This window comes from Pristis pectinata, chromosome 8, assembly GCF_009764475.1.
Source record: "Pristis pectinata isolate sPriPec2 chromosome 8, sPriPec2.1.pri, whole genome shotgun sequence".
Lineage (NCBI taxonomy): Eukaryota > Metazoa > Chordata > Chondrichthyes > Rhinopristiformes > Pristidae > Pristis > Pristis pectinata.
Genome location: NC_067412.1, coordinates 93033504 through 93056873, shown reverse-complemented (window position 1 = coordinate 93056873; position 23370 = coordinate 93033504). Strand labels below are relative to the sequence as shown.

Sequence of the window (23370 nt, the reverse complement as noted above, 5' to 3'; positions counted from 1 at the left end):
TGCCCAGGAACTTGAACCTGCTCACCCCTTCCATCGCTGACCCTTCAATGAGTCATAGAGTGCTACAGCATGGAAACAGGCACTTCAGCCCAACTTGTCCATGCCGACCAAGATGCCTATCTCTGCTAATCACATGTTTCTGCATTTGGCCCATATCGCTCTATTCATTTCTCATCCATGTACCTGTCCAAATGCTGTGATTGTATCTGCCTCTACCACTTACTCTGACAGCTTGTTCCATTAAGTCCATCCTCTGTGTGGAAAAACTTGTCCCTCAGATCTCCTCTGAATATTTCTCCTTACATCTTAAACCTATGGCCTCTAGTTTTAGACTCCTCTACCCATGGAAAAAGACTGTGGCTGTCTACCCTATGTATGCCCCTCATAATTTTATAAATCTCTGTAAGGTCACCCCTCAACCTCCTGGGCTGCAGTGAAAAATGGAGGGCTTGTAACTACAGCCCTCCGTTCCAGGCAACATCCTGGTGAATTTCTTCTGCACTTTTTCTAGCACTAGCACATCCTTTCTTTAGTGCAGTGACCAGAACTGCACACATTATTCCAAGTGTGGCCTGGCCATTATCTTGTGCAGCTGCAACATGATGTCCCAGCTCTTGTACTCAATGCCCCTACTCACGAAAGCAAGCAGGCTAAACCCCTTCTTCAGTACCCTATCCACCTGTGTCACCTTTTCAGGGGACTGTGAGCTTGCACTCAAACATGCCTCTACATCAATGTTCTCAGTAACTTCCTAACAAAATGCAGTCATATTTGTGAGGTATCCTATGCACAAAACCATGCTGACTCCCCCTAATCAATCCCTGTCTTTCCAAGTGATCATAAGTCCTATCCCTAAGATTTTTTTCCCAGTAGATTTCCTACTACTGATGTTAGGCTCACCTGCCTGTAGTTTCCAAGCTTAGCCCTACTGAGACACAAGAGATTCTGCAGAGGCTGGAATCTGGAGCAACACACACAAAATGCTGGAGGAACTCAGCAAGTCCGGCAACATCTATGGAGGGAAATAAACGGTCAACATTTCGGGTTGAGACCCTTCATCAGGAATCTACTGCTGCCTCCTTGAATATGGGAACAACATTAGCTACCCTCCAGTGTTTCAGTCCCTCACCCGAGGCTAAAGGTGATGCAGAAATTTCCATCAGAGCCCCAGCAATCTCCTCCCTTGCTTCCCATAACACTCTGGGATAGTTTTCATCAGGCCCTGGAGATTTGTCCACCTTAATGTGTGTATGATTTATCTGTACAGTAAGTGTGCACACTTGTCAATACAATTTTTAATGTAAAGAATGTGACTTAATGTGGATAAAGTGTTTGTGAGAGAAATCGAGCTGCATAAGTTCAATTATCTCATTGCAAAATGGTCTCCATTGGTTAATGTTTACTTTTCCCTTTTCATTCACGCCAGGAAGTAACAAAGGGAAGGTTGATATCCAGTCCTATTTGAAACAGTGGCACGATGAACTGGTGCGGAAGGAAGAAAGTATCCGAGCCCTGCCCAGGATAAATCAGGTTACAATCCGATCTGTTTCACCATTTATGCTAGACATATCTTTGGCATTTATCAACTGAAAGTAAGCTAGGAACTGGCTTTCCTCATTGTCCTTTTATTTCTGGGTCACGGATGATTGGATAAGAGTTTACTTTGGTTTCAGCTTTATAAGAGCTCTATCTGAGCCCTAACATTGAGCTGGAATCTTGCCCGCAGCCTCTTTGCCTCTTTCTATCCTTTTACATTTTAAAACTTGGAAGAGGTAAGCTTTTGGATATCTGAACTAATATGTGGTTCATTTTCAAACTGTGTTGAATAAAACACCAATGCAATGCCTTTAGGTATTCTGCTATTTTATAGAAGCCAAACAAATGCAAGATGTTGGACAATGCATTTGGTTCAGATTGGATGTGGATCAACACCACAAGATTATCCATTGGATATTGGTAATTTCATTTATTGAAGGAAGTGGAAAATTAATGGGTCAAATTATGTTTGATCTGGCCCATTGCCTCTGTCTGTCCCTGCAGTTTTGCAGCTTTGCAGATCTAATCATCCCACCATGCCTGTTTCATGAGCGAGATCCGCAACAAGGTTTCAAGTGGCTCCTGGGCCTCTACTCCCAACCTGCCTTGACGGCTTTTCACAGCTCACTCTGAGTGAGCTTAAGAGAAATAAAGGACTGCAGATGCTGGAATGTGAGCTTTAAATGTTCAAATTGATTTCAATAGTTAGAAAAATATACATCACTCCTAGAATTAAAAGCATTAAGTAAAATAATGGGGGGAAAATATAGAAGAAAACCACCTTCCTGCACTTCCTTTTCAATTAAGTTCAGCGACCTCATCCAAATGATTGTAGCCATACTCACCCCCTCGTCATTATAGCACTGATTATAGGAGCATAGTGGGAGCTCAGATGCACTGGACTTCCTGCTTGCTTTTGACTTCTGCTTTGTAGTGCGCAGGCATGAAATCCAGGAATGTCTTGGCCTCTGTACTGCAGTTAGCTGAAGGCTCCATAGAGAAGATCAGTGTGATCCAGCCCAAGACATTAGCAGACTGATTCCCTCCAGCTGAATTAAAGTTTATTTGAGGAGGTGCCTTTGCCCTTGCATTATACTTTATTTGAGTGTATTTAATGTTGAAAATATCTCCTTGGCACTGGTTCACGATGTTGTGGTAGCCTGGCACAGCAGCACAATGCAAAATCTACATTGGAATCTTATTGAAATATCGCCTCCTGGTAACTATTATACAGAGCGGATGGCCTGTTCACTTTATAGGGAACTCGAGTGTAATTTCATTGTCTGGCCCTCTGATTTTTATTTTGCTCTATCTGAATTAATACAAGCTGATCTTCATGGAGTGCAAGGTCAAATATTTCTAATGGGATGTAACTGTAGAAGCAGGGGTTATGTTAGCATGTGGTAATGTTGTACAGCTAGTAATCCAGAGACCTAATGGTCTAATAATCCAGAAAAAAGTTCAGATCCCACCATGGCAGTTAGTACAGTGACATAAATCCATAATACTAGCGTCAGTAAAGATGACAATGTAAGTACAAAATTGACATATGAGACCCACTAAAGCCTTAAGAAATCTGTTTGTTTTTGCCCAATCTGGCCTATATATGCCTCCAGACCCAGAGTATTGTGCTTGACTCAACTGCCTTGTAGGACAGCCCAACAAACCACTAACTGCTAATGTACCCACCCACCCACCTTCCCCCTCTCACCTGGAATCTATCACCTGCCACCTCCCCCCACTTTTTATTCTGGCTTCTGCCCTCTTCCTTTCCAGTCCTGATGAAGGGTCTCGGCCAGAAATGTCGACTGTTTATTTCCCTCCATAGATGCTGCCTGACCTGCTGAGTTCTTCCAGCATTTTGTGTGTGTTGCTGCAGATTCCAGCATCTGCAGAATCTCTTGTGTCTCTGCTAATGTACTCTGGAGTGCTTTCATCACATAAAATGCCATTGTTCTCCAGATCATTAGGTGTGATGAAATAAATGCTGGCCTAGCCAGGAATGTTGATGTCTGTGAATGAATGGGGGCAAAAATCTACAGGAGCAAAAAGAAAGGATTTGTGATGATGGGCTGATAAATTTTTAAGTAATTAACTTTCAAATCTTTTGTTCTACCTTGCATGTCCCTGTACAATGTCACACATTCCTTCTTGTAAAGCCAGCACCATGTGCTGTCTCTGAAGTCATTCCTTTGCACCAGTCTCAGCTTTCTTGACGCCGCTCTTTGACATTTGCATTCTGAATCTTTCTCTGTGCCTTCCATTCTCCCTTCTTTAAAAAGTATCTAATGGCCCAATTCTTTCTCTGACTATAACTCTTCTCCCTTCACTGTTTCCAGCCCACATCTACTTGATCAACTTTGTTATATTTATGTTAAAAGTGCTATTATCAATGCAGCTTGATGCCGTTTCTATTCTATTCTTCCATGCACCGATAACAGTTGGTATCCTGTAGCTTTGTAACATACGACCTGAATGATCTGTGATTAGATCAATATTTTTTCCCTCTTCCTCCCCAATCAACAACCACCACCCCCCATGATCAAAGTTATTAACTGATGAGACTAATTATTGCAAGCAGTGCTTGCTGCCATTTGCAAATTATTATCCCCCACTGAAAGAATTTTTAGATGTGGGATATTGTTGGCATAACTGAAGCAAGCTAAAGAAAGGAAAGCAGTTTTTGGTTTGTTTTATGGGCAGCTAGATCCTTGCAGCTATACATCAGAAGGTACTTATCACTTTAATGATATCAGTAGGTTGAAGAATATTACCCAGTTATAATCTTTATTTAAATAGAAAATAAATGGCAAATCCATAGGTCATGCAGCCAATTCTGGGGGAGCTCTTGGACCTAGGGCCAGTCCCATGCTTGTGGTTTAACCAGCATGTTAAATGTGCTGCCAGTTCTATCCCACCAAAGACTATGCATTTAGCAAGGAAGAAGAGAAAATTCACAGTCTGCAGACGAATGATAACAGATGGCAGGTTGTCTGTCTTCTCCTGAAGGCCATGACTCATCATGCAGCGCTGTTCAAGGAGTGTTAGCAGCTCTTCAAAACCTTGCTAGGCTGACCTCTGTTTGTACTACCTAAAGATATTAGTAGTCTTTAGTCAGCTAGACTATAGTAGAGAAGCATATTGAGCCTAGCTGCAAAACAATTCAAATCCAATAAACTTAAATATGGTTGAAATGTCATTGATTCATTGTGTTTGACCAAATCTGGACAGGTACAATTTGACTGGAAGACTTGGAGAAATAAATGTCATTACCCTGTTTTTGTTTTACCTTGAATAGAATGTGACCTCCATGGTTTTTTTTTCCTTCCTTCCTATCTCACCTTACAGATTTATAATCCTCATGTTGACTGTCCATGGTGATTCAATGCAGCCAGTAAAATTGTGAATACCGTTCCGAAAAATGAGACTGTTCCATCAAAACACCTGACACCAGTTTGTTGGCCATTCTGTTCCATTTCTCCACAGGATTGTCTTGGTTGTCTTTCTTTCACTAGTTGTGTCCTGCACCTCGGCACAGTCCATTATATTGTATCTGGAAACATTTAAATCCTAAAACACCTTCGGAATAAGCACCTTTTAAGCTATTTTATTATTTCTAATTAGATTATAAGTCCTCAAGCTATTTACAAGTATAAAGAAAGCAATAACAATTGTAGGAGATTAAACTAATATTCCTTACTTACAGTATATAGGCAATTAGTACTTTTTAGCCATGTCTCTGCCAGATTCCAGAGGTTAACTGGCAGGAGAATGTATTCTGGCCTTTCACTGTGAAATCTTGTCGCTTTGAGATGCAATGAGTACATGAAAAAATGCCACATTAAAGCAAAATCCTCGATGCTTAAAGTGGATTTTAACTTAAGATGTCCATGGCAACAACTCATTTTGGAAAAATAAGCGGCTTGCAAAGTAACACAGATGCTTTAAACCTGACACGTAGTCAGAACACAGAACAAGCTCTCAGTGGATTAGGAGTTCAAGTTTATTGTCGTGGGATACATTCCCAGGGTACAAATATCATGAAAACTAGCTTTTTGCAGCATCAGTACAGACCATTACAAACATGACAAACAAAAATTACATCAACTTAAGTGAACATAAATTATGCATGACTTGCATGACAAAACACACAAAACTAAACATAATGACATTAGTGTAAGTTGAGGGAAATATAGTCTGAGGTAGAATTAGTCTTTTTCAGATTGGTTCAAGAACCTGATGGCAGAGGAGAAGAAGCTGTTGTTGAACCTAGGGGTGTGGGTCTTCAGGCTCCTGTACCTCCCGCCTGCTGGGACAAGAGGGCATTCTCTCTGTTTATTCTCTGCGGTATTCTCTCTTTTTATCTTTGACCTTGTTTCTCCAAATTTTCAAGCCAGGTTTTCCATGCACCCTCCCCCCCCCCAAAAAAAAATTACTTCCCTCAAAAACCATACTTTTCTGATTACCTTGAGTCATCATCCTTTGTCCTTTGCAAATAACACTTAAGAGTTTTGAGATCAATCTTGATGATACCAGGAAACTTGGTTTGAAGAAAACTGATGCATCTGATTTTCTTAATTCCCCAGTCACAATTCGTTCATTTCTCCAAGACACTATATAACCTGTTCCACGGCGATCCCAATGAGGAAGCACTCTACCGAGCTATAACTACTGTCACCAGTCTCTTGCTTCGAATGGAGGAAGTGGGACGAATGCTGAACAGTCCAAGCTCCCCCATCCGCAGTGCATCGGTTGCAAGTCAAGATTGTGGAAGCAGTGATGATAGCCAGGAGACCCAGACCGTGCACAAGGATGAAGCAGTACCCCAGGAATCTAACACTGACATCGGATGGACCTTTGCCTTTGAACAGATACTGGCATCGCTGTTGAATGAACCGGTTCTGGTTACGTTTTTTGAGAAACTTTTTGACGTAAAGGTAAAAATAGAACAAGCTAAATCTCTTCAACTGAGGGCTAAGTATCAGCCAAAGGCCCATGACTGAGACTGTAGCATGGTCTCCGTATGCCATATTCCATTCTGCATTGATGCAACAATGCAATACAAGAAGCTCTGAATTTTTCTGTTGGTGGACAATGGGGAAATGCCTCAGTCATTTTGCATGGTGTTTCTCTACTGTCTTGGCACGGGCTTTACCCTGATAATTAATGCCTCTGCTAAAATAGCATGGAAATTTGCACAAATGAAATTAACAATTATTCTCATAACTGACAGTGATGACTAGGCTGCAGTTTGACTTTGCAATGTAGAAAATCTGTTTTGACAGATTTTATATCCGTATGTACAAACAATTGAACCACAAATCAACTGTTCTGTTCCCGGCATTGAGCAAATTAGTTTGTTTCCATGGGCTGGTGTATGGGTGTTTCTGAGATATCTTGTATGAAATGAGATGCTTAAAAATATTGAAAGACAAACTGACTTAAAGAAGTTTGGTCTTAAATTAACATTGTTCTGCACTTTCTGTAGCAGAATCTTTTGTTCTGTGCTTGTTCATTTCAATTTTGTGCTGCGCTTCTCCTGTTGGTCTGTAGAGGGTGCCCACGTAATATTTTTCCCATTGGTTGGAGAATAAAAAAATTGCTGTCCTTTAGTTTAAACACTCACTGGACTGAAAGCAAATGCATTTTTCTTATTTATACTCAAGTGTTTGTTTTTTTAACATTAAAAAAAACACTATTTGTAGCTCTACAAATTCTATTAGAAAAGGGAATCTTTAAAAAACAAATAGTCCTGTATTTTTGAAGTATGTTGCACACTTGTACAATTTCAAAAGTTTATTAATCTATATTAGCTTTCTTGCTTTAAAATGTTTTTATGAAACTGTATAAGAATCATAGCATACAGTATATTTAAAGAGAACTGAACTATTGATCTGATCATTCTATGATATTGCAAAAATACAAAATTATAAAGTTTATATACATCTTTCCAGTTCAAATGGCTTGAAACTTAACATTAGTCACAAAATTATACTTTGATTTCTTTGCTCATATTCAGTGAAGATAGCGCATTGCTCTAATTGAAGTATAAAGGCACGTTATATTCCACATAAAAGTTAAAACATTATAAAGACAACAAATACTGCTTTCAAATTTTAATCTCGAGCACTAAAACAATTCTGCCAAACCTTAGTTTTTTTTAGGATCAAGTGTAAAAAAATATATAGATTTGAAACTATAAAAACAACTTTTTGTGCCAATTATTGAGGCACTTGCTTTATGTTCTATGTATAAATTCTGTATTCAACGTGATGAATTCTTGCTTTAAATTCCTTTGTTTCATATTGTAGCAAAAGCTCACTTCATGGATATGTTCAAAAATAAATATTTTGGTTTCTAATTGTTTTTTTTACAGTTTGTTCTGTTTTCAAATAAAATATATTGACAGACTAGATTGGAGAACTTCATTCTTTTTAGAAATGACAGAAGCAGGAGGAGTAGGTCATTTGGCCCTTTGAGTCTGTTTGACATTTAGAACATAGAACAGTACAGCACAATACAGGCCCTTCTGCCCACAATGTTGTGTCCACGTTTGATAGGATGGATCATAGCTGATCAGTTGAGTTCAGTGGCAAAATTGAACTGCTGGAGGAATTCTGAGGTGAGGCAGCATCTGTAGGGGGAAATGGACGATCAATATTTCAGGTCAAGCGCCTTCATCGGCCAGTTAACCTACCAACCTGCCCGTCTTTCAGATGTTGGAAGAAACCCATGTGGTCACAGGGAGACCACATGCAGTAACAGAGTTGGCATCAGAAGTCCGGATTCAATCCAGGTTGCCGAAGTTGTGAGGCGGCAGGAGCTGCACCACTAGGGAGGGGGATGGCTCCAGAGGATTCCTGCCTTCTACTATGTCTCTTGGCACCCATTGCCTTCCCACCTGAGCTGTTTATCTGGTGTGTGACCACATGCCTAACAATGCTATCCATGTACATCACAGACTGTGGATGCTCCAGAATTAATCCATCACCGGCTCTAGCTCCATAATGCAGTTAATCATTAGTTGTAATTGGATGCGCTTCCTGCAAACCTGGTCACCAAGTACAATGGAAGTGTCTATGATGTCTCACTTAGTGCAGGAGGAGCACATGGATCTGAGCTCTCCTACCAACACTTACCTTTTAATTAAGTGAAATTAAAGCCTACTAAATACACGAGGGCTTTATTTTACCTTCAACACGCTCCAAATCATTAAAGGATCATTTATACTCTCTGGGGCTCTTTTCCTGCTGCTTATAAACTTTCTGAGCCACAGTTCCCACTCCTTCTAAATTCTCTGAGCCTCTGATTTTGCTCATTTTAAGGTATATGTAAATTATTTTAAAGGGTGGTATTTATGTCCATGTCGAAATTGTACCGGATTATGAGAATCTAATTCCAGGCCATTGTATCGATTGAACTATCTGAAGTAATGACTGTTTAATCTTCAGCATAACCAGTAACAGCACATGCCAACAAGGGTGCAGAAGCAACAAGGAGAAATACCAAGCAAGGAGAGTCCATTAAAATGACAGCTCTCTATGTGTATCTATAGCCACCCTCATTCCCTGCGTTAACTTGTGTTTCACTGTCAGTGTTCATTTTCTCTTTGCTTAACCAGAATTCATTTAATCAGCAAAGTTAGAAGTATTTTGGTTGAAGTTACAAAGCAGTGGCATTTACGTCTAGTCTACTGCTGAGAAAATATGTCGAGAAGAAGCCAAACCAAACGTCGTCATTAACCTAATTATACAAAGGTATGTGTTTGATGGGTGACTGGGTTCTATGTGTATCAATTACTGTAATAACAGTCATTTGGTGCTTGTACCAATTGAGATGAGGAAATGCTGTGTATAGCTGTCTTCGTGTAAAGAGGGTGTTTAAATAATTCACTGGGCTCTTTGTAAATGATTTCAGCTTAAATGCCAAATACTTTCTAGTTCTTTCAAGATCACTTGACTGAATTGTTGCTGCTCTGGTTCCCCTTTTGTCATGGATTTAGGCAGGTCTAACCGTCCCTGAAGATGCTCCTTCAAATCCTGAAGTTCCTGCACTGACACTCAATGCCCTGCTACAGTGCAATGATTACAATGTTGTTCATTGCTTTGCTCATATCAAAAAACTGTATTCTTTCCAGTACAGTAGACGTACCACCCATTTTTTACTCTTTGTGGACTCTTGCAGATGTTATTTCCTCGATTTATAAGACCCTTCATCAATGCCCTTGGGAGGTGTTCTGAGACATGGGATGGAACCTGCCCCTTTCTCATGCACTCGGTTGGTTTAGAAATAGTCTGATGCGTCATTCTGATGTAGGTCCCTCTCCTCCCATCACCATCCACTGCATTTTCCTTTTTAATAAGCCAACTTACGAATTTTGTAAATCCATAAGAATTACGGTGTGCTTTATAATACACAACAATTCAGCCAAGAGCATTGGCAGGCACGGTAATGTAGCAGTTAGCATTACGCTATTACAGCGCCAGCAACCCGGGTTCAATTCCAGCCGCTGTCTATAAGGAGTTTATGTTCTCCCCGTGTCTGCGTGGGTTTCCTCCGGGTGCTCCGGTTTTCTTCCACATTCCAAAGACGTACAGGTTGGGAAATTGTGGGTATGCTATGCTGGCGCCGGAAGCGTGGCGACACTTGTGGGCTGACCCCAGAACACTACGCAAAAGGTGCATTTCACTGTGTGCTTTGATGTACATGTGACTCATAAAGATATCTTATTGTTCAATGGCACATTTGACACAGTTCAGTGGATAAGCAGCTCCAATCTCCTGATCCACTGTAGGGCCTGCCTCATTTTCCTCATGCCTCTGAATTGAAAGATGCTGGGATCCACTCTCACCTGCTTGATCTCCCAATCTACCTCGTCATGGCAATGCAGTTGATTTGTTTACCTGCACTGCACTTGCTCTGCAGCTGCTACACTAATATTTTGCATTTGTGTTTTCTTTTTACTACCACAATCTACTTACATATGGAATGATCTGTCTGGATGGCACGCAAACAAAAGCTCTTCACTGTATCTCGGTACATGTGACACTAATAAACTAGTTCCATTTCCAGTCTAGGGTAATACTGAGAGTGTGTATGGTAAGGTATAACTATCTTGCAGATATCACAGGAAGCTCTTTCCTTCTGAAGTTCTTGAAGATGACCAGGATAGCTTTTATCCAACATTTACAATCCGCCAACACTAGCAAAATAAGCAGATTAGGTGATGCTTTGTCTTGAGCAGATTGAGTGCTGTGTTTCCCCACATTCTATCAGCAATTACGTTTAAAATATACATTATTGCAGCAGCACACATCCTGAGGTCTTGGATGGCACCATAGCAATGCACTTCTTCTATGAGGACCAATTCATCGTCAACCTTAATACTTTCCCTTCAACATCCCTTTACTCCACTGTGCGGCGTGCCCCTTCACCATCATCCTGTTTTCAAAATCATCTGTGCCTTTGGTTTCATGCTCTCTTGACCTATTTCTCCCTTCTGTTTAGTGAACAAAAGCCTTTGAGACTTCCAGCATGTGAGCACTGTTGAATTGCAAGGTGTTTGTTCGGGAGAATCTGTTTGTTGTAGCATTACAGAATTTCCAACCTCAGGTATACTGTTATTGGCCTTGAGCTTACCCACTTTGTGCCAGCACATGTTTACCTTGCATATCTTTGCAGTAAAAGAGCATTTGCAAATTTAACTCGATACCATTTGCTTTGTGAGTTTTTAGCTGTGCTATAAATGCAAGGTTGAAATGTTTCTTCATATTGATTTACATTGCTGCTCATTCGATCTAATAAGAATCAGCTAAACGGTCCAGAATTTTCATTTGCCTCCAGTCAGTTATTTCTATGTAAAACAAAAACAGAAAATGCTGTTAAGTACTGAGCAAGTCAGACTGCATCTTTGGGAAGAGGAGAAACAGTTACAGAATCAGGTTTATTATCTTTGATATATGTTGTGAGATTTGTTGTTCTGTGGCAGCAGTACAGTGCAAGACATAAAACTTACTATAAGTTACAGAAAATAAATAGTGCAAAAGAGGAATAGCGAGGTAGTGGTCATGGGTTCATGGACTGTTCAGAAATCTGATGGCGGAGGGGAAGAAGCTGTTGAGTGTGGGTCTTCAGGCTCCTGTACTTCCTCCCTGATGGTCGTAATGAGGAGATGGCATGTCCCAGGTGGTGACGATCCTTAGTTTTTGGATGCTGCCTTCTTGAGGCGCTGCCTTCTTGAGGCACCGCCTCTTGAAGATGTCCTCGATGGTGCGGAGGGTTGTGCCCGTGATATTTCAGTCTCAGGTTGGAGACTGAAAAGGAGACTAAAGAAGCTTGGAAAGCTGCAGGGAGTGTGGTGCAGGGAACTGTCTCTGATGGGGTAAAACTGAAGTGACCATGGGGATAAGCTGTAAAGAAGGTTATCTGACTAACGAGTGAATGGGAACAGTTGGAGAGCGGGAACAAAGAACATTGACCAAAGAACAAGGGACTTGCAAAATGCAGAGTAGGAAAACATGCCCAGCAGGTCAGGCTGGGCATGTCCTCCACCCAGAGAGAGTAAAAGGGGGGAAAAAAGGAATAAGATTAAGATTTATTAGTCACATATTCAATAAGAAACAAGCTGAGCCAATATTACAGATGGACCACTGATACAGACCGAGAAATTAAGTTACCTGAAGTTGTAGAATTCAATATCGAGTCCAGAATGCCACAAATGCCTAGATGGAAAATGAGGTGCTTTTCATCAAGCTTGTGGTGGGCCTCACCGTGACAGTACAGGAGGCCACAGGCTGATAGCTCGGAGTGGGATGGGGATTTGAAGTGGCGGGCAGCAGGAAACTCGGGATTGCCCCTGCAGACTGAATGCACGTATTCCGCAAAGCGGTCACCCAATCTACATTTGGTTTCTCCAATGTGGAGGAGACCACATTGTGAACACCGAATGCAATAGACTGGATTAGAAGTACAAGTGAATCGCAGCTTCACCTGGAAAGACTGTTTAGGTCCCTGGAAGGGGAGAGGTGAAAGGAACAAGTGTTGCATCACCTGCAGTTGCAAAGTGCTGTAACAATGAGCGTGGTTGATGGAAACTGAAGAGTGGACCAGGGACGCACGAAGGGTATGGACTCTGCAAGATGTTGAAAGGAGAGGTGAGAATGTGCCTGATGATGGAATCTCTTTGAAGGTTTTGTTTTATATTTCGATGTTGAACATGACAGTTGAAATTAGGAGTTAAAGTCCAATGGAATTTTTGCAAAGATCCTTTATTCACAAAGACATAAATTGCGCAACCCCTTTCTGTAAGACACTTTGCTGTAACAAATTTTTGTTGAATAAGAACATTCATAAGTTCAAAATGACCTGTCACATCATATAAAATAAAGCTAATTTGCTATTATAAGGATTTTTTTTGTACAGAATTAAATACAATATGTACATCAATTAACACTCTTCACTCCTTGTCAGGTATATAACCAGACAAACAATGACTCCAAAGTGCATATTCTTCATCCACAGGTAAACACGCCTATCTGATCATCTCAGCCCAAAATGCAACTCAGAAAAGCTTACGTAAGATGATGTAGCAATGACAGAATTTTAACACTGACTATTAATATGTAAGAGCTTATGTCAAATTAACCAAACTTCATTGTTCACTCTGCTGGGTGCAAATTTAAAATGAACTGGTTGTTATGGTAAGTCAATGTTAATACTTATGTGAAAATTGATATCTGATTAAAGAGTTCCAATAGCTTAATTTTAATGGGATTTTAAAGGTAATCTGCAATAGTTTAAAGTAAATTAATTCACATACTTTCCCTTGAGCTAATGCATTGAAAATGAAGGGACAATATATTGACAGGCAATGGGATATTTAGGAGGTGAAACTGAAATATTGAGAAGCTCTAATTATACTTCTACAGCTGTGGGCAGAAATGGAGCTTTAAGATCAAGATATTGAATGGCTGGGAGTCTCAAGGGGCTGCACAACTTCCTCTTGTGCTAACTTTTCTGTGTTCTTTCAACCACTATGGCAGGGAGGAATATCAGCCACTATACATGATCTTCACAAAAGCCTTTGAATCCGTCATTTGGGGATTTTGTGGAGCATCCTCGTGAAATTTGAAACCCCGTATGATTCACCTCAATATTTTGTTTCCTATGTGATGGGATGTAGGCCATGATCCTTCAACAATAGGTCCAGAATAGACCCAATCCTACTGGAGACGGGTGCTAAGCAAAGCTTATAGAGTGGTAGAGCTATACAGCATGGAAACGGGCCCTTTGGTCCAACTTGCCTATGCCAACCAAGTTACCTAACTGAGTTAGACCCTTTGGCCCATATCCCTCTAAATCTTTCCTATCCATGTACCTGTTCAAATGTCTTTTAAATGTCAAAATTGTACCTTTAAATTGTACCCTAATTTTGAACGTTTCTCATTGCAATGTGGTATCTCACTCATAACAAAGCATCCCTCTGGGGTGGAACTAATCTCCAAAACAAATGGGAAACTCTTCAATCTACATCCATTCCACTTCAGAACCAAGGTCATCCCAATTCAACTCAGCCAGCTGCACACACACATGATGTGCGAGTATGAACATGCATAGAGGCGAAATTCTAAGTCATCACTGACTCGTTCACAGAAGCGTCAAAGAAAATAAGCCTTACATTTAATATCCACAAAACAACAATCCCCTATCAACCTGCTCCTGCTGCACCGCACCACTCCTCAATAAAAATGAAGTCCGTGAGTAGATCCCGGAAAATGTGGATTACTCCCTACATCTCAACAACTATCTCTCAGTGAAGGCAGAGCTCCCCACCATGTTAGAACCATAGAACGCTACAGCACAGAAAGCAGGCCATTCGGCCCTTCTAGTCTGTGCCGAAACTTTATTCCGCCAGTCCCATTGACCTGCACCCAGTCCCTAACCCTCCAGACCTCTCCCATGTTGTTTGCATGCAAAACACCAATCTCTTAAAACATTGTGTTCTATTCTAGGCTCTGTCAAGAGAAGACCTGGTGAATAGGGGAAGTTATTTGAGAATGTTCTCAAAGACCGTAACAGCCTCACCTGGCCCGTGACTGCTCAAAATGCAGGAAGAGCAATCAGCATGGTGTTGAGACCCGGAGTTCATTTGTCAGGCCTATGCAGAAATGCAGCATAGACAGTGTACCGACTCCCCGTCAGCCCCACTAACCACTCCTGCCTCACCTATGACAGGGTCTACAGGTCCTGAATTGGCCTCATCAGTTACCTCAGAACCCACAGAACTGGAATGGAAGGAAGTCACCTTGACCCTGAAGGAATGCATCAGAAGAAGGTTATATTGGTAGGCAAATGGACTGCTTAATAGGTGAAGCTGAAGTATCTTGAAGTTCTGGTTGTAGTTCTTAAGCTATATTGTGGATTGGGTGGAAATGGAGTTCAGAAATTAAGGATGAGGCATGATATTGAATGGCTGAGGGTCTTGAGTGATTGTAGAACCTACTCTTAGTCTGATTTTCTGGGAACCATCAGGGCTTCTGGACACAAAAGTCAAAGTTCGGGATCATGGCATTCAACGGAGGAGAGTTGGTGTGAATAGGAAAGTCAGTGGAGGTGAGACATGTTGGTTATAGCAGCAAAACTGCTTGCCCAAACGCAAGGCAAGAGAAATTCAGCACTGTGCAATTATTGCCCTTACTGAAAATAATCAGATAACATTCCCAATGCATGGTCATGAAATTGAGAAGGAATGTTGATTGTACTGCAGCAAATCTAAATAATTCTTGACATACATTCACATGCATTTGGATTCATCCTCATGCAGTAGAATCTAGCTCACAGGCCACTGAATTAAACTTCTATTTCCCTATTTAGATCTGAATGTACTAACATTTTTTGTGTGTATATTTTTATATAATATATATATTTATTTCTTGCATGTTTGAAAAGCAATTGAGGCATTTTAATATATCATTTGGATTTTCATTTCCTGAGAATATAAAACTGCTGTGAAATCAGGGAGTATTTAACTCTTGGTTCAATTATCACTAGACCTGAATTTAAAATTAATAATGCACTAACTAGTGTTACACACAGTGTACAGTTTACCAGCAGAGAGGTTTAATGCATTAAGTTTTTAGTGGATTCCACAGTGAAATATTTGGTTCTGAACCAGGAAAAGAAATATATTTTCATTTAGTGGCAGTCAGATTTAAATATTATTTTAAAATATAAAATAGGAAAGTTATTTAGAATATAGGTAATGAGATATTTACAGTACATTTGTCTTGCAACTCAAGCTATACATAAATGAGTGAAGTGAAAACAGATATTTCACAGCATCACACCTGACTTCTTGCCAATGGCAACTATTAGTATTGACTAAAAGCACAGACTATGTAACGTGACATCTGACAAAATCAACTGCACAGTTAACACAGCTTTTAACAAGGTCACTTTTGCCGTTGTTTTACCAGTAATGTTTTACCGATTGTTTTATGTTGTGTCAGTTTAGTCACAATTGTCATTTTTGTGAGGTTTTTATTAAAAAGAGACGCATATCTTCCGATCACTAAATCTTATCAAAACCTGCAGTTACAAATTGTGAGCCGTTGAGGTGACAGTGTTGCAGAATGTGTTATGTTTTCTAACTTTTGGACATTGATGGGATTCGTACTCAACAACTCTGCTGTGAGGATGACAAATGAGTACAAAAGCTGCTGCATCGATGCAAAATACCAACTCGTATCCTTCAAGGGAGGGAACCCAGTACCCCAGCCTGGTCACCTGTGTTGGCCTCAGTTTTCCACCAGCTTGCAGCCTTCCATGCCAGCTTGCAAGAGATCAACCGCATGCCCATTGGAACCAGGTAAAGATGAGCCACTTGTTGAACGGTTGAATGTTTCCCCCAGATGTGCCGTCACACCCTGTCCAATTTTTGCTTGTTCATCATCCACTTCTGGCACATCTGCGGTTACCGCGGCAGCTGGATGTTGGACAAGTCCGAGCATGTTCCCACGGCGTTCTGCGTTCCACGGGAATGGTGTTGTGCGAGGTATTCCATGTTAACGTGTTGGGCTGAAGGCAGGAAAAGTGGCTGCGATTGGCTGCCTTGCATCATTACACTTGGCAGCACTTGCTAAAGAACCAAAAACATTTCATTATGTTTAATTTCATATCATTACATATCTGATCACTTCACTTGTGCTGAAAAGCGCATTTTTTTAAAAATGACCTTGCTAACTTCCTTCACCCTTTCCACCTTATTCAGGACTTTCTCCATCTTTCTCCAAAGCCCTACCGACATTCTCTTCAACCTGCTGCCAACACTCTACATCTACTTCATCACGCCCCAAGATTAGTCCCTGTTTTGTTCCTCAATCCCATACCAAGGATCAAGAAGTCCCACTCAAAAGACTAGGGAGTGGCACAGCTAGTAAAGCTGGTAGCTCACAGCTACGGTGACTTGGGTTCAATCCTGACTTCTGGTGCTCTTGGTGGAACTTGAACATTCTCCCTTGTGACTGTGTGCTTTTCCTTCAGATTCTCTGGTTTCCTCCCGCATCCCAAAGATTTGTGGGTCGGTAAGTTAACTGGGCATAGTAGATTACCCCTAGTGTGTAGGTGAGCAGTAGAATCCAGGGGCAGTTGTTGGGAATGTGGAGAGAATAAAGAATGGTGTTAATTAAAATTAGTGTAAATGGGTGCCTGATGGTTAGTGCAGACTCAGTGGGCCAAAGGGCCTGTGTCTGTGCTGTGTGACTCTATTACTCTATGACTCTATGATATCGGAACGGAAGTGTACTTAACCTTGAGCCTCTTTCACAATCCAAGGTTGATGTATGACTGTCATACATCATGACATGTCATTATATTATTTTTGTTTATTGTGGCATGTAAGTTATGCATAATTTGTTATTTTTTAATGTAATTTATGTTTGTAACATACTGTGTTGCTGCTGCAAAAGGTTAACTTCCATGGCATTTATACTCAGGGTACTGTATGCCAATGACAATAAACTTAAACCCTTCTCCACCAGACTTGTCTTTTCCCCATATGCCTCAAAACCCTTGATGAATAAAAATACCAACCTTGGATCTAAAATTAAGGTTTCAGGTTTCAAAGTTTGGAGCAATTGATGGCCCAGCATCAATTGCTCCAAAATGAAACATCTCTTGCACATACTTTAGTAACCTGATTCCTAAATTCGTCAAATATTTAGATTTTGCCTCCCGTCCTCAACACCTCAACTGGTGGAAATAGATTTTCCTTACAACATAGAATGAGGCTATTCGTCCCATTACCTTAAAGCCATGCCCTCTTGTATTAAGCATTGGTGCCCTGGGAAAGAGGCGCTGGCTGTCCACTCTATCTATTCCTCTTAATATCTTGTATACGTCTATCATGTCTCCCCTCATCCTCCTCCTCTCCAATGAGAACAGCCCTAGCTCCTTTAGTCTCTCCTCATAATCCATACTCTCTAATCCAGGCAGCATCCTGGTAAATCTCCTCTGCACCTTCCAACGATTCACAGAGCGATCCCATTCCCCCACTACTCTTTCCCTGTAACCGTTGTCACCTCATTCACACCATCTAAATTCTGCCATTCAACCACACACAGTGTGAGCAATTTACAGTGGCCAATTAACCTTAATTATTCAAGCCACTCACTATATTAAACCAATTTTTAGTCTTGCAATGAAGCTTACTGAGCCATGTCAGAAAGCATTTAGAATTAAATCAAGTAGCAGGGCACAGGAATCATTTGTAGACTACATCAGATATTTGTGACAGGACTTTCATAAGTCGTGGGATCGAGTTTAAGAGCCGCGAAGTGATGATGCAGCTTTACAAAACTCTGGTTAGACCACACTTAGAGTACTGTGTCCAGTTCTGGTCGCCTCATTATAGGAAGGATGTGGAGGCGTTGGAGAGGGTGCAGAGGAGATTTACCAGGATGTAGCCTGGATTGGAGAGTATGGATTATGAGGAGAGACTAAAGGAGCTGGGGCTTTACTCATTGGAGAGAAGGAGGATGGGGGGAGACATGATAGACGTATACAAGATATTAAGAGGAATAGATAGAGTGGACAGCCAGTGCCTCTTTCCCAGGGCACCAGTGCTCAATACAAGAGGGCATGGCTTTAAGGTAATGGGTGGGAAGTTCAAGGGAGATGTCAGAGGGAGGTTTTTCAGCCAGTTGATGTCTCTGGTGCATGGAATGCGCTGCCTGGGGTGGTGGTGGAGGCTGATACATTGGACAAGTTAAAGAGATTGTTAGATAAGCATATGGAGGAATTTAAGATAGAGGGATATGTGGGAGGAAGGGGTTAGATAGTCTTAGGAGTGGTTTGAAGGTCGGCAGAACATGGTGGGCTGTATTGTTCTATAGTTCTATCCCTTTGAAGGATGGAAGTTGGGTTTTCACAGCTCTTACAGCTCGACCTTCAAGGGGTGTGGATTCACAGTCCCAAGGACACTAATGTTGTGCCCGACCAATTTTTTTTACTTTTTCATTTATGTGATGTAGCAATGAGAGCATTTATTATTTGCCATTAATTTCTTGAACTATTAGGAAAGAGCCAACCGTAACTGTTTCCAACTTACTGTTTAGGGAGGCTAAAGGCAGGAAATTATAGGCCAGTTAGCCTAACCTCAGTGGTTGGTAAGATTTTAGAGTCCATTATTAAGGATGAAATTTTGGAGTGCTTGGAAAGATGTGCTGGAGATGGACCAGAGGAGGTTCACAAGAATGATCCCGGGAATGAAAGGCTTAATGTATGAGGAGCATTTGATGGCTCTGGACCTGTACTCAATGGAGTTCAGAAGGATGAGGGGGGATCTCATTGAAACCTGCCGGATACTGAAAGGCCTGGATAGAGTGGACGTGGAGAGGATGCTTTCATCAGTAGGAGAGTCCAGGATCCAAGGGCATAGCCTCAGAATAAAGGGACGTCCCTTTAGAACTGAGATGAGGAGGAATTTCTTCTGCCAGAGGGTGGTGAATCTGTGGAATTCGTTGCCATGGAGGGCTGCGGAAGTCAAGTCGTTGGGTATACTTAAGGCCCGAGATTTAAAAGATTGAGAGGTTCATGATTGGTAAGGGGGTTAAGGATTACAGGAAAAAAAATCAGCCATGATTGAATGGCAGAGCAGACTCGATAGGCCGAATGGCCTAATTGCTCCTATATCTTATGGACTTGTACTGGTGAGGCTAGAGTCATAGTAGACCAAGCTAGGTAAAAATGACAAACTCCCTGTCCTGAAGGGCGTTAGTCAATTAATTGAGTTTCTTGTGACCGTTTTGGGGTCACTGTTACTAATGCAAGGCATCTCATTGAAGCATTATTTAATTATTTGAATTTAAATTCCCTAGCTGCTGTGGTGGGATTCAAGCCCATATCCCTGTTCCATGGTCTGGGCCTTGGGAAGAAGGGGCAACAGTGATGTGATATGTCCTCAATGGACATAACAGAAATATTAGTGAAACTTTTCTATAACACGTCATGTGATCTTTAGTCAAGAAGGTCTTCAAAAGGGAAGTGGTTTTGGATGCATCCTGAGATTGTGTGTTCTGTTTAATACATGTTGGCACACTTATAAAATATACATCTGGCATTCCTTTATTCAGGGGAAAGGAGCTGTGATCTCATGTTTGCCTCAAAGCTCCAGTGAACTGGGTTTGATCCTTGCCTCCCGCTGTGTCTCTGTGGAGTTTGCAATGTACTCCCCGTAACCACATGGGTTTCCCCGGTCAACTCTAGTTTCCTCCCACATCCCAACGATGTGCAGGTAGGTTAATTAGTTGCTGTAAATTACCCCTCCTATGGGTAAAGGGCAAAAGAATCAAGGCAGAGTTGATGGGCCTGCGAGAGAATAAATTGCAGGACTACAGGGAACTAAAGAGAGGGGAAATGGGACAGATGGATTGTTCTGCTGGGAGCTGACTTAGGTCCAGTGGCCTCCTGCGATACACTAAATAAGTGATGTTATTTATTGAAAAGCAAAAAAACAAACCCTGCAGTTATTGGAAATGTATAATAAAAACAGAAAACACTGGAAATACTCATCAGGTATGGAAGAAATAAAGATAATATTTCAGGTTAGTGACTAGATCTGATGAAAGTAAGTTGACCTGAAGTGTCACCCCTGTTTCTCTCTGCACTTTTCCAGCATTTTCTGATGCTATTTATTGTTGTGTTACTTGATCTGAGAACTAACTGCATTTGGATGCAAGTACCACAGTTTGCAACATGCAACTAGAGGATGGTGTTACTTTGAGCCTCCAGGACTCACCTTACCTGAAGGTAATGTTGTTGTTGTTGGAGTGGTCTGGAATGATGGGCATGTTGCTGTGGAACGGAGGCCTGCTGGTGTTGAGGGAACCCTTGGTATTGGAGAGCCATGGAACTTGGAGATGGCAAAATGACTGTGCTACAGCTAATTGGCTGCATTGTTAGTGCCGTCAGCATCTGCTGATCTTGGATATATCTGGAAAACCAAGAGAGCAAAATGTACAAGTTAGACTTCCCTGAAAACATTGAAAAGCAAGAAGATGCAGATGCAGTAAATCTGAAATAAGGGCAGGAAATGCTAGGAACACTCAACGAGGCAGGCAGCATCTGTGGAGAGAGAAATAGCCCGAACCTTCACCTTAGGAGGTTTACCAGGATGCTGCCTGGTTTGGAAGACATGTGCGACGAGGAGAGGTTGGACAAGCCAGGGCTGTTTCCTCCAGAGCCGCGGAGGCTGAGGGGACATTTGATAGACGTTCATAACATTATGCAAGGCATAGATTGGGTAGACAACCAATATTGAAATGTCCAGTACTAGAGGGCATGTATTTAAGGTGAGAGAGGGGAAAGTACAAAGGAGATGTGCCACATAAGCTTTTATACACAGAGAGTGGTGGGGGCCTGGAATGCACTGCCAGGGGTGCTGGTAGAGGCAGATAGCATCGGAGCATTTAAGAGACTCTTGGATGTGCACATGACTATGCAGAGAAGGGAGGGACACGGTCAATGTGCGGAGAAGAGGGATTAGATTAATTAGGAGTCATTGGTTTAATTAGTTCGGCACAACATCATGGGCCAGAGGGCCTGACCTGTGCTGTACTGTTCCATCTTCTATGTTCTGTTTCTAGGTTGAGTCAAAACTGACCAATTCTTACAGAAAATCATCAATCAGTAATTTTAACTTTATTTCCCTCCCCATGGATGCTGCCTGACCTGGTGTGTATTTCCAACATTCTCTTTTATCTCAGACCTGCAGCAACCGCAGTGTCCTGTACTTCAACATTCCAATATATGTGTCTCTCGTGCATCTGTGATTCTGGCTCATTTTATTTTCTCTCTCCATCAGTATAACCTGGCTTGCTGGGCATGTCTCACAACACTGGTACTAGCAGACAAAGCATAATCTGACTCCAACAGCCACCTTGAGTCATTTGGTCTCACTCTATTGGCGATGCTCTCCTTGTCCACCCATCTTCCCCCACCTTCTCTGCAACTGAAACTAACTCATCTTCTCGCTTTTCTGGTCTCGGACCTGAAATGTCAACTCAGCTTCTCTCTCCATAAATGCTGCCTGACCTGCTGAGTGGTTCCAGCATTTATTTTTTGTTTTTCTTACAGATTTCCAGCATCTGCAGTTTTTTATTTGATATTCATGGTATGTTCTCCCTCCATTCTCATTCACCTCATTCTACTTGCACCTAGTCCATCAGTTAACAATCCCTCACCACCCCCTCTCAGCTGCCTTCCCCACCACTTGCATCATATTCTCTTAGTCTCCACCCTGCTGCAGACATTCCTTCCGTTCTCTCTACCCTTCCCTTCTCTGCAACTTGAAAACAAACTTAGAACATAGAACAATTACAGCACAATTCAGGCCCTTCGGCCCACAAAGCTGTGCCGAACATGTCCCTACCCTAGAAATTACTAGGCTTACCCATAGCCCTCTATTTTACTCAACTCCATATACCGATCTAACAGTCTCTTGAAAGACCCTATCGTATCAGCCTCCACCACCGTTTCCGGCAGCCCATTCCACGCACTCACCACTCTCTGAGTAAAAAAACTTACCCCTGACATCTCCTCTATACCTACTCCCCAGCACCTTAAACCTATGTCCTCTTGTGGCCACCAATTCAGCCCTGGGGAAAAGCCTCTGACTATCTACCCTATCAATACCTCTCATCATCTTATACACCTCTATCAGGTCCCCCCTCATCCTCCGTCTCTCCAAGGAGAAAAGGCCGAGTTCCCTCAACCTGCTTTCATAAGGCATGCTCCGCATTCCAGGCAGCATCCTTGTAAATCTCCTCTGCACCCTCTCTATGGCTTCCACATCCTTCCTGTAGTGAGGCGACCAGAACTAGTTTTCTAAATTTACCTACTTATGATGAAAGATCTCTGAACTGAAATTTTAATTTTTCCCTCTCCACAAGTGCTGCCTGACCTGCTGACTATTTCCAACATTTTTTTGTCTTATTCTCCAGAAATATGCTGCATATAATAAATTTTTTAATGTCATCTGGCGCACTATACAATGTACATAATGACTGACTGAAAACTGGCCTTTTGCACACTGATTAGTAAGGAATGAAAAAGGAAATGAGATCTCAATGAGAGCCAGGGCTTTATAATATCCTACTCTTGCATATGTTGCATAGGACTGAGGTACACACACTGGATACTGTTCTGTACACACATAGCTAATGGGAAAAATGGTTCTGCAGTTTCAATACATTCACAGGTCAGAGTTTTGTTACTTAATTTGAAGGAACACTTTATTTCAGGAGGAGTAATGCTTGCCGGACCAGCATTTATCTTCGT

At 41.6% G+C, this 23370-nt stretch overlaps 2 protein-coding genes across 2 annotated transcripts in view; one reads left to right on the top strand and one right to left on the bottom strand.

Moving 5' to 3' along the window:
• tbc1d8b (TBC1 domain family member 8B) overlaps positions 1-7949 on the top strand; it is a 65919-nt gene extending 57970 nt beyond the window's left edge. The window contains exons 19-20 of the mRNA XM_052022073.1: positions 1427-1530; positions 6123-7949. Coding sequence (XP_051878033.1) covers positions 1427-1530; positions 6123-6539 — 521 coding nt within the window. The 3' untranslated portion in view covers positions 6540-7949. The remainder of the gene's footprint in view (positions 1-1426; positions 1531-6122) is intronic.
• Positions 7950-16507: 8558 nt separating this feature from the next.
• The window catches only part of npas2 (neuronal PAS domain protein 2), a 70953-nt gene continuing 64090 nt past the window's right edge, over positions 16508-23370 (bottom strand). Inside the window, exons 18-19 of the mRNA XM_052022333.1 lie at positions 20836-21025; positions 16508-16672 (exon numbers count right to left, since the gene is read on the bottom strand). Of these exons, the coding sequence (XP_051878293.1) occupies positions 16508-16672; positions 20836-21025 (355 nt within the window). The remainder of the gene's footprint in view (positions 16673-20835; positions 21026-23370) is intronic.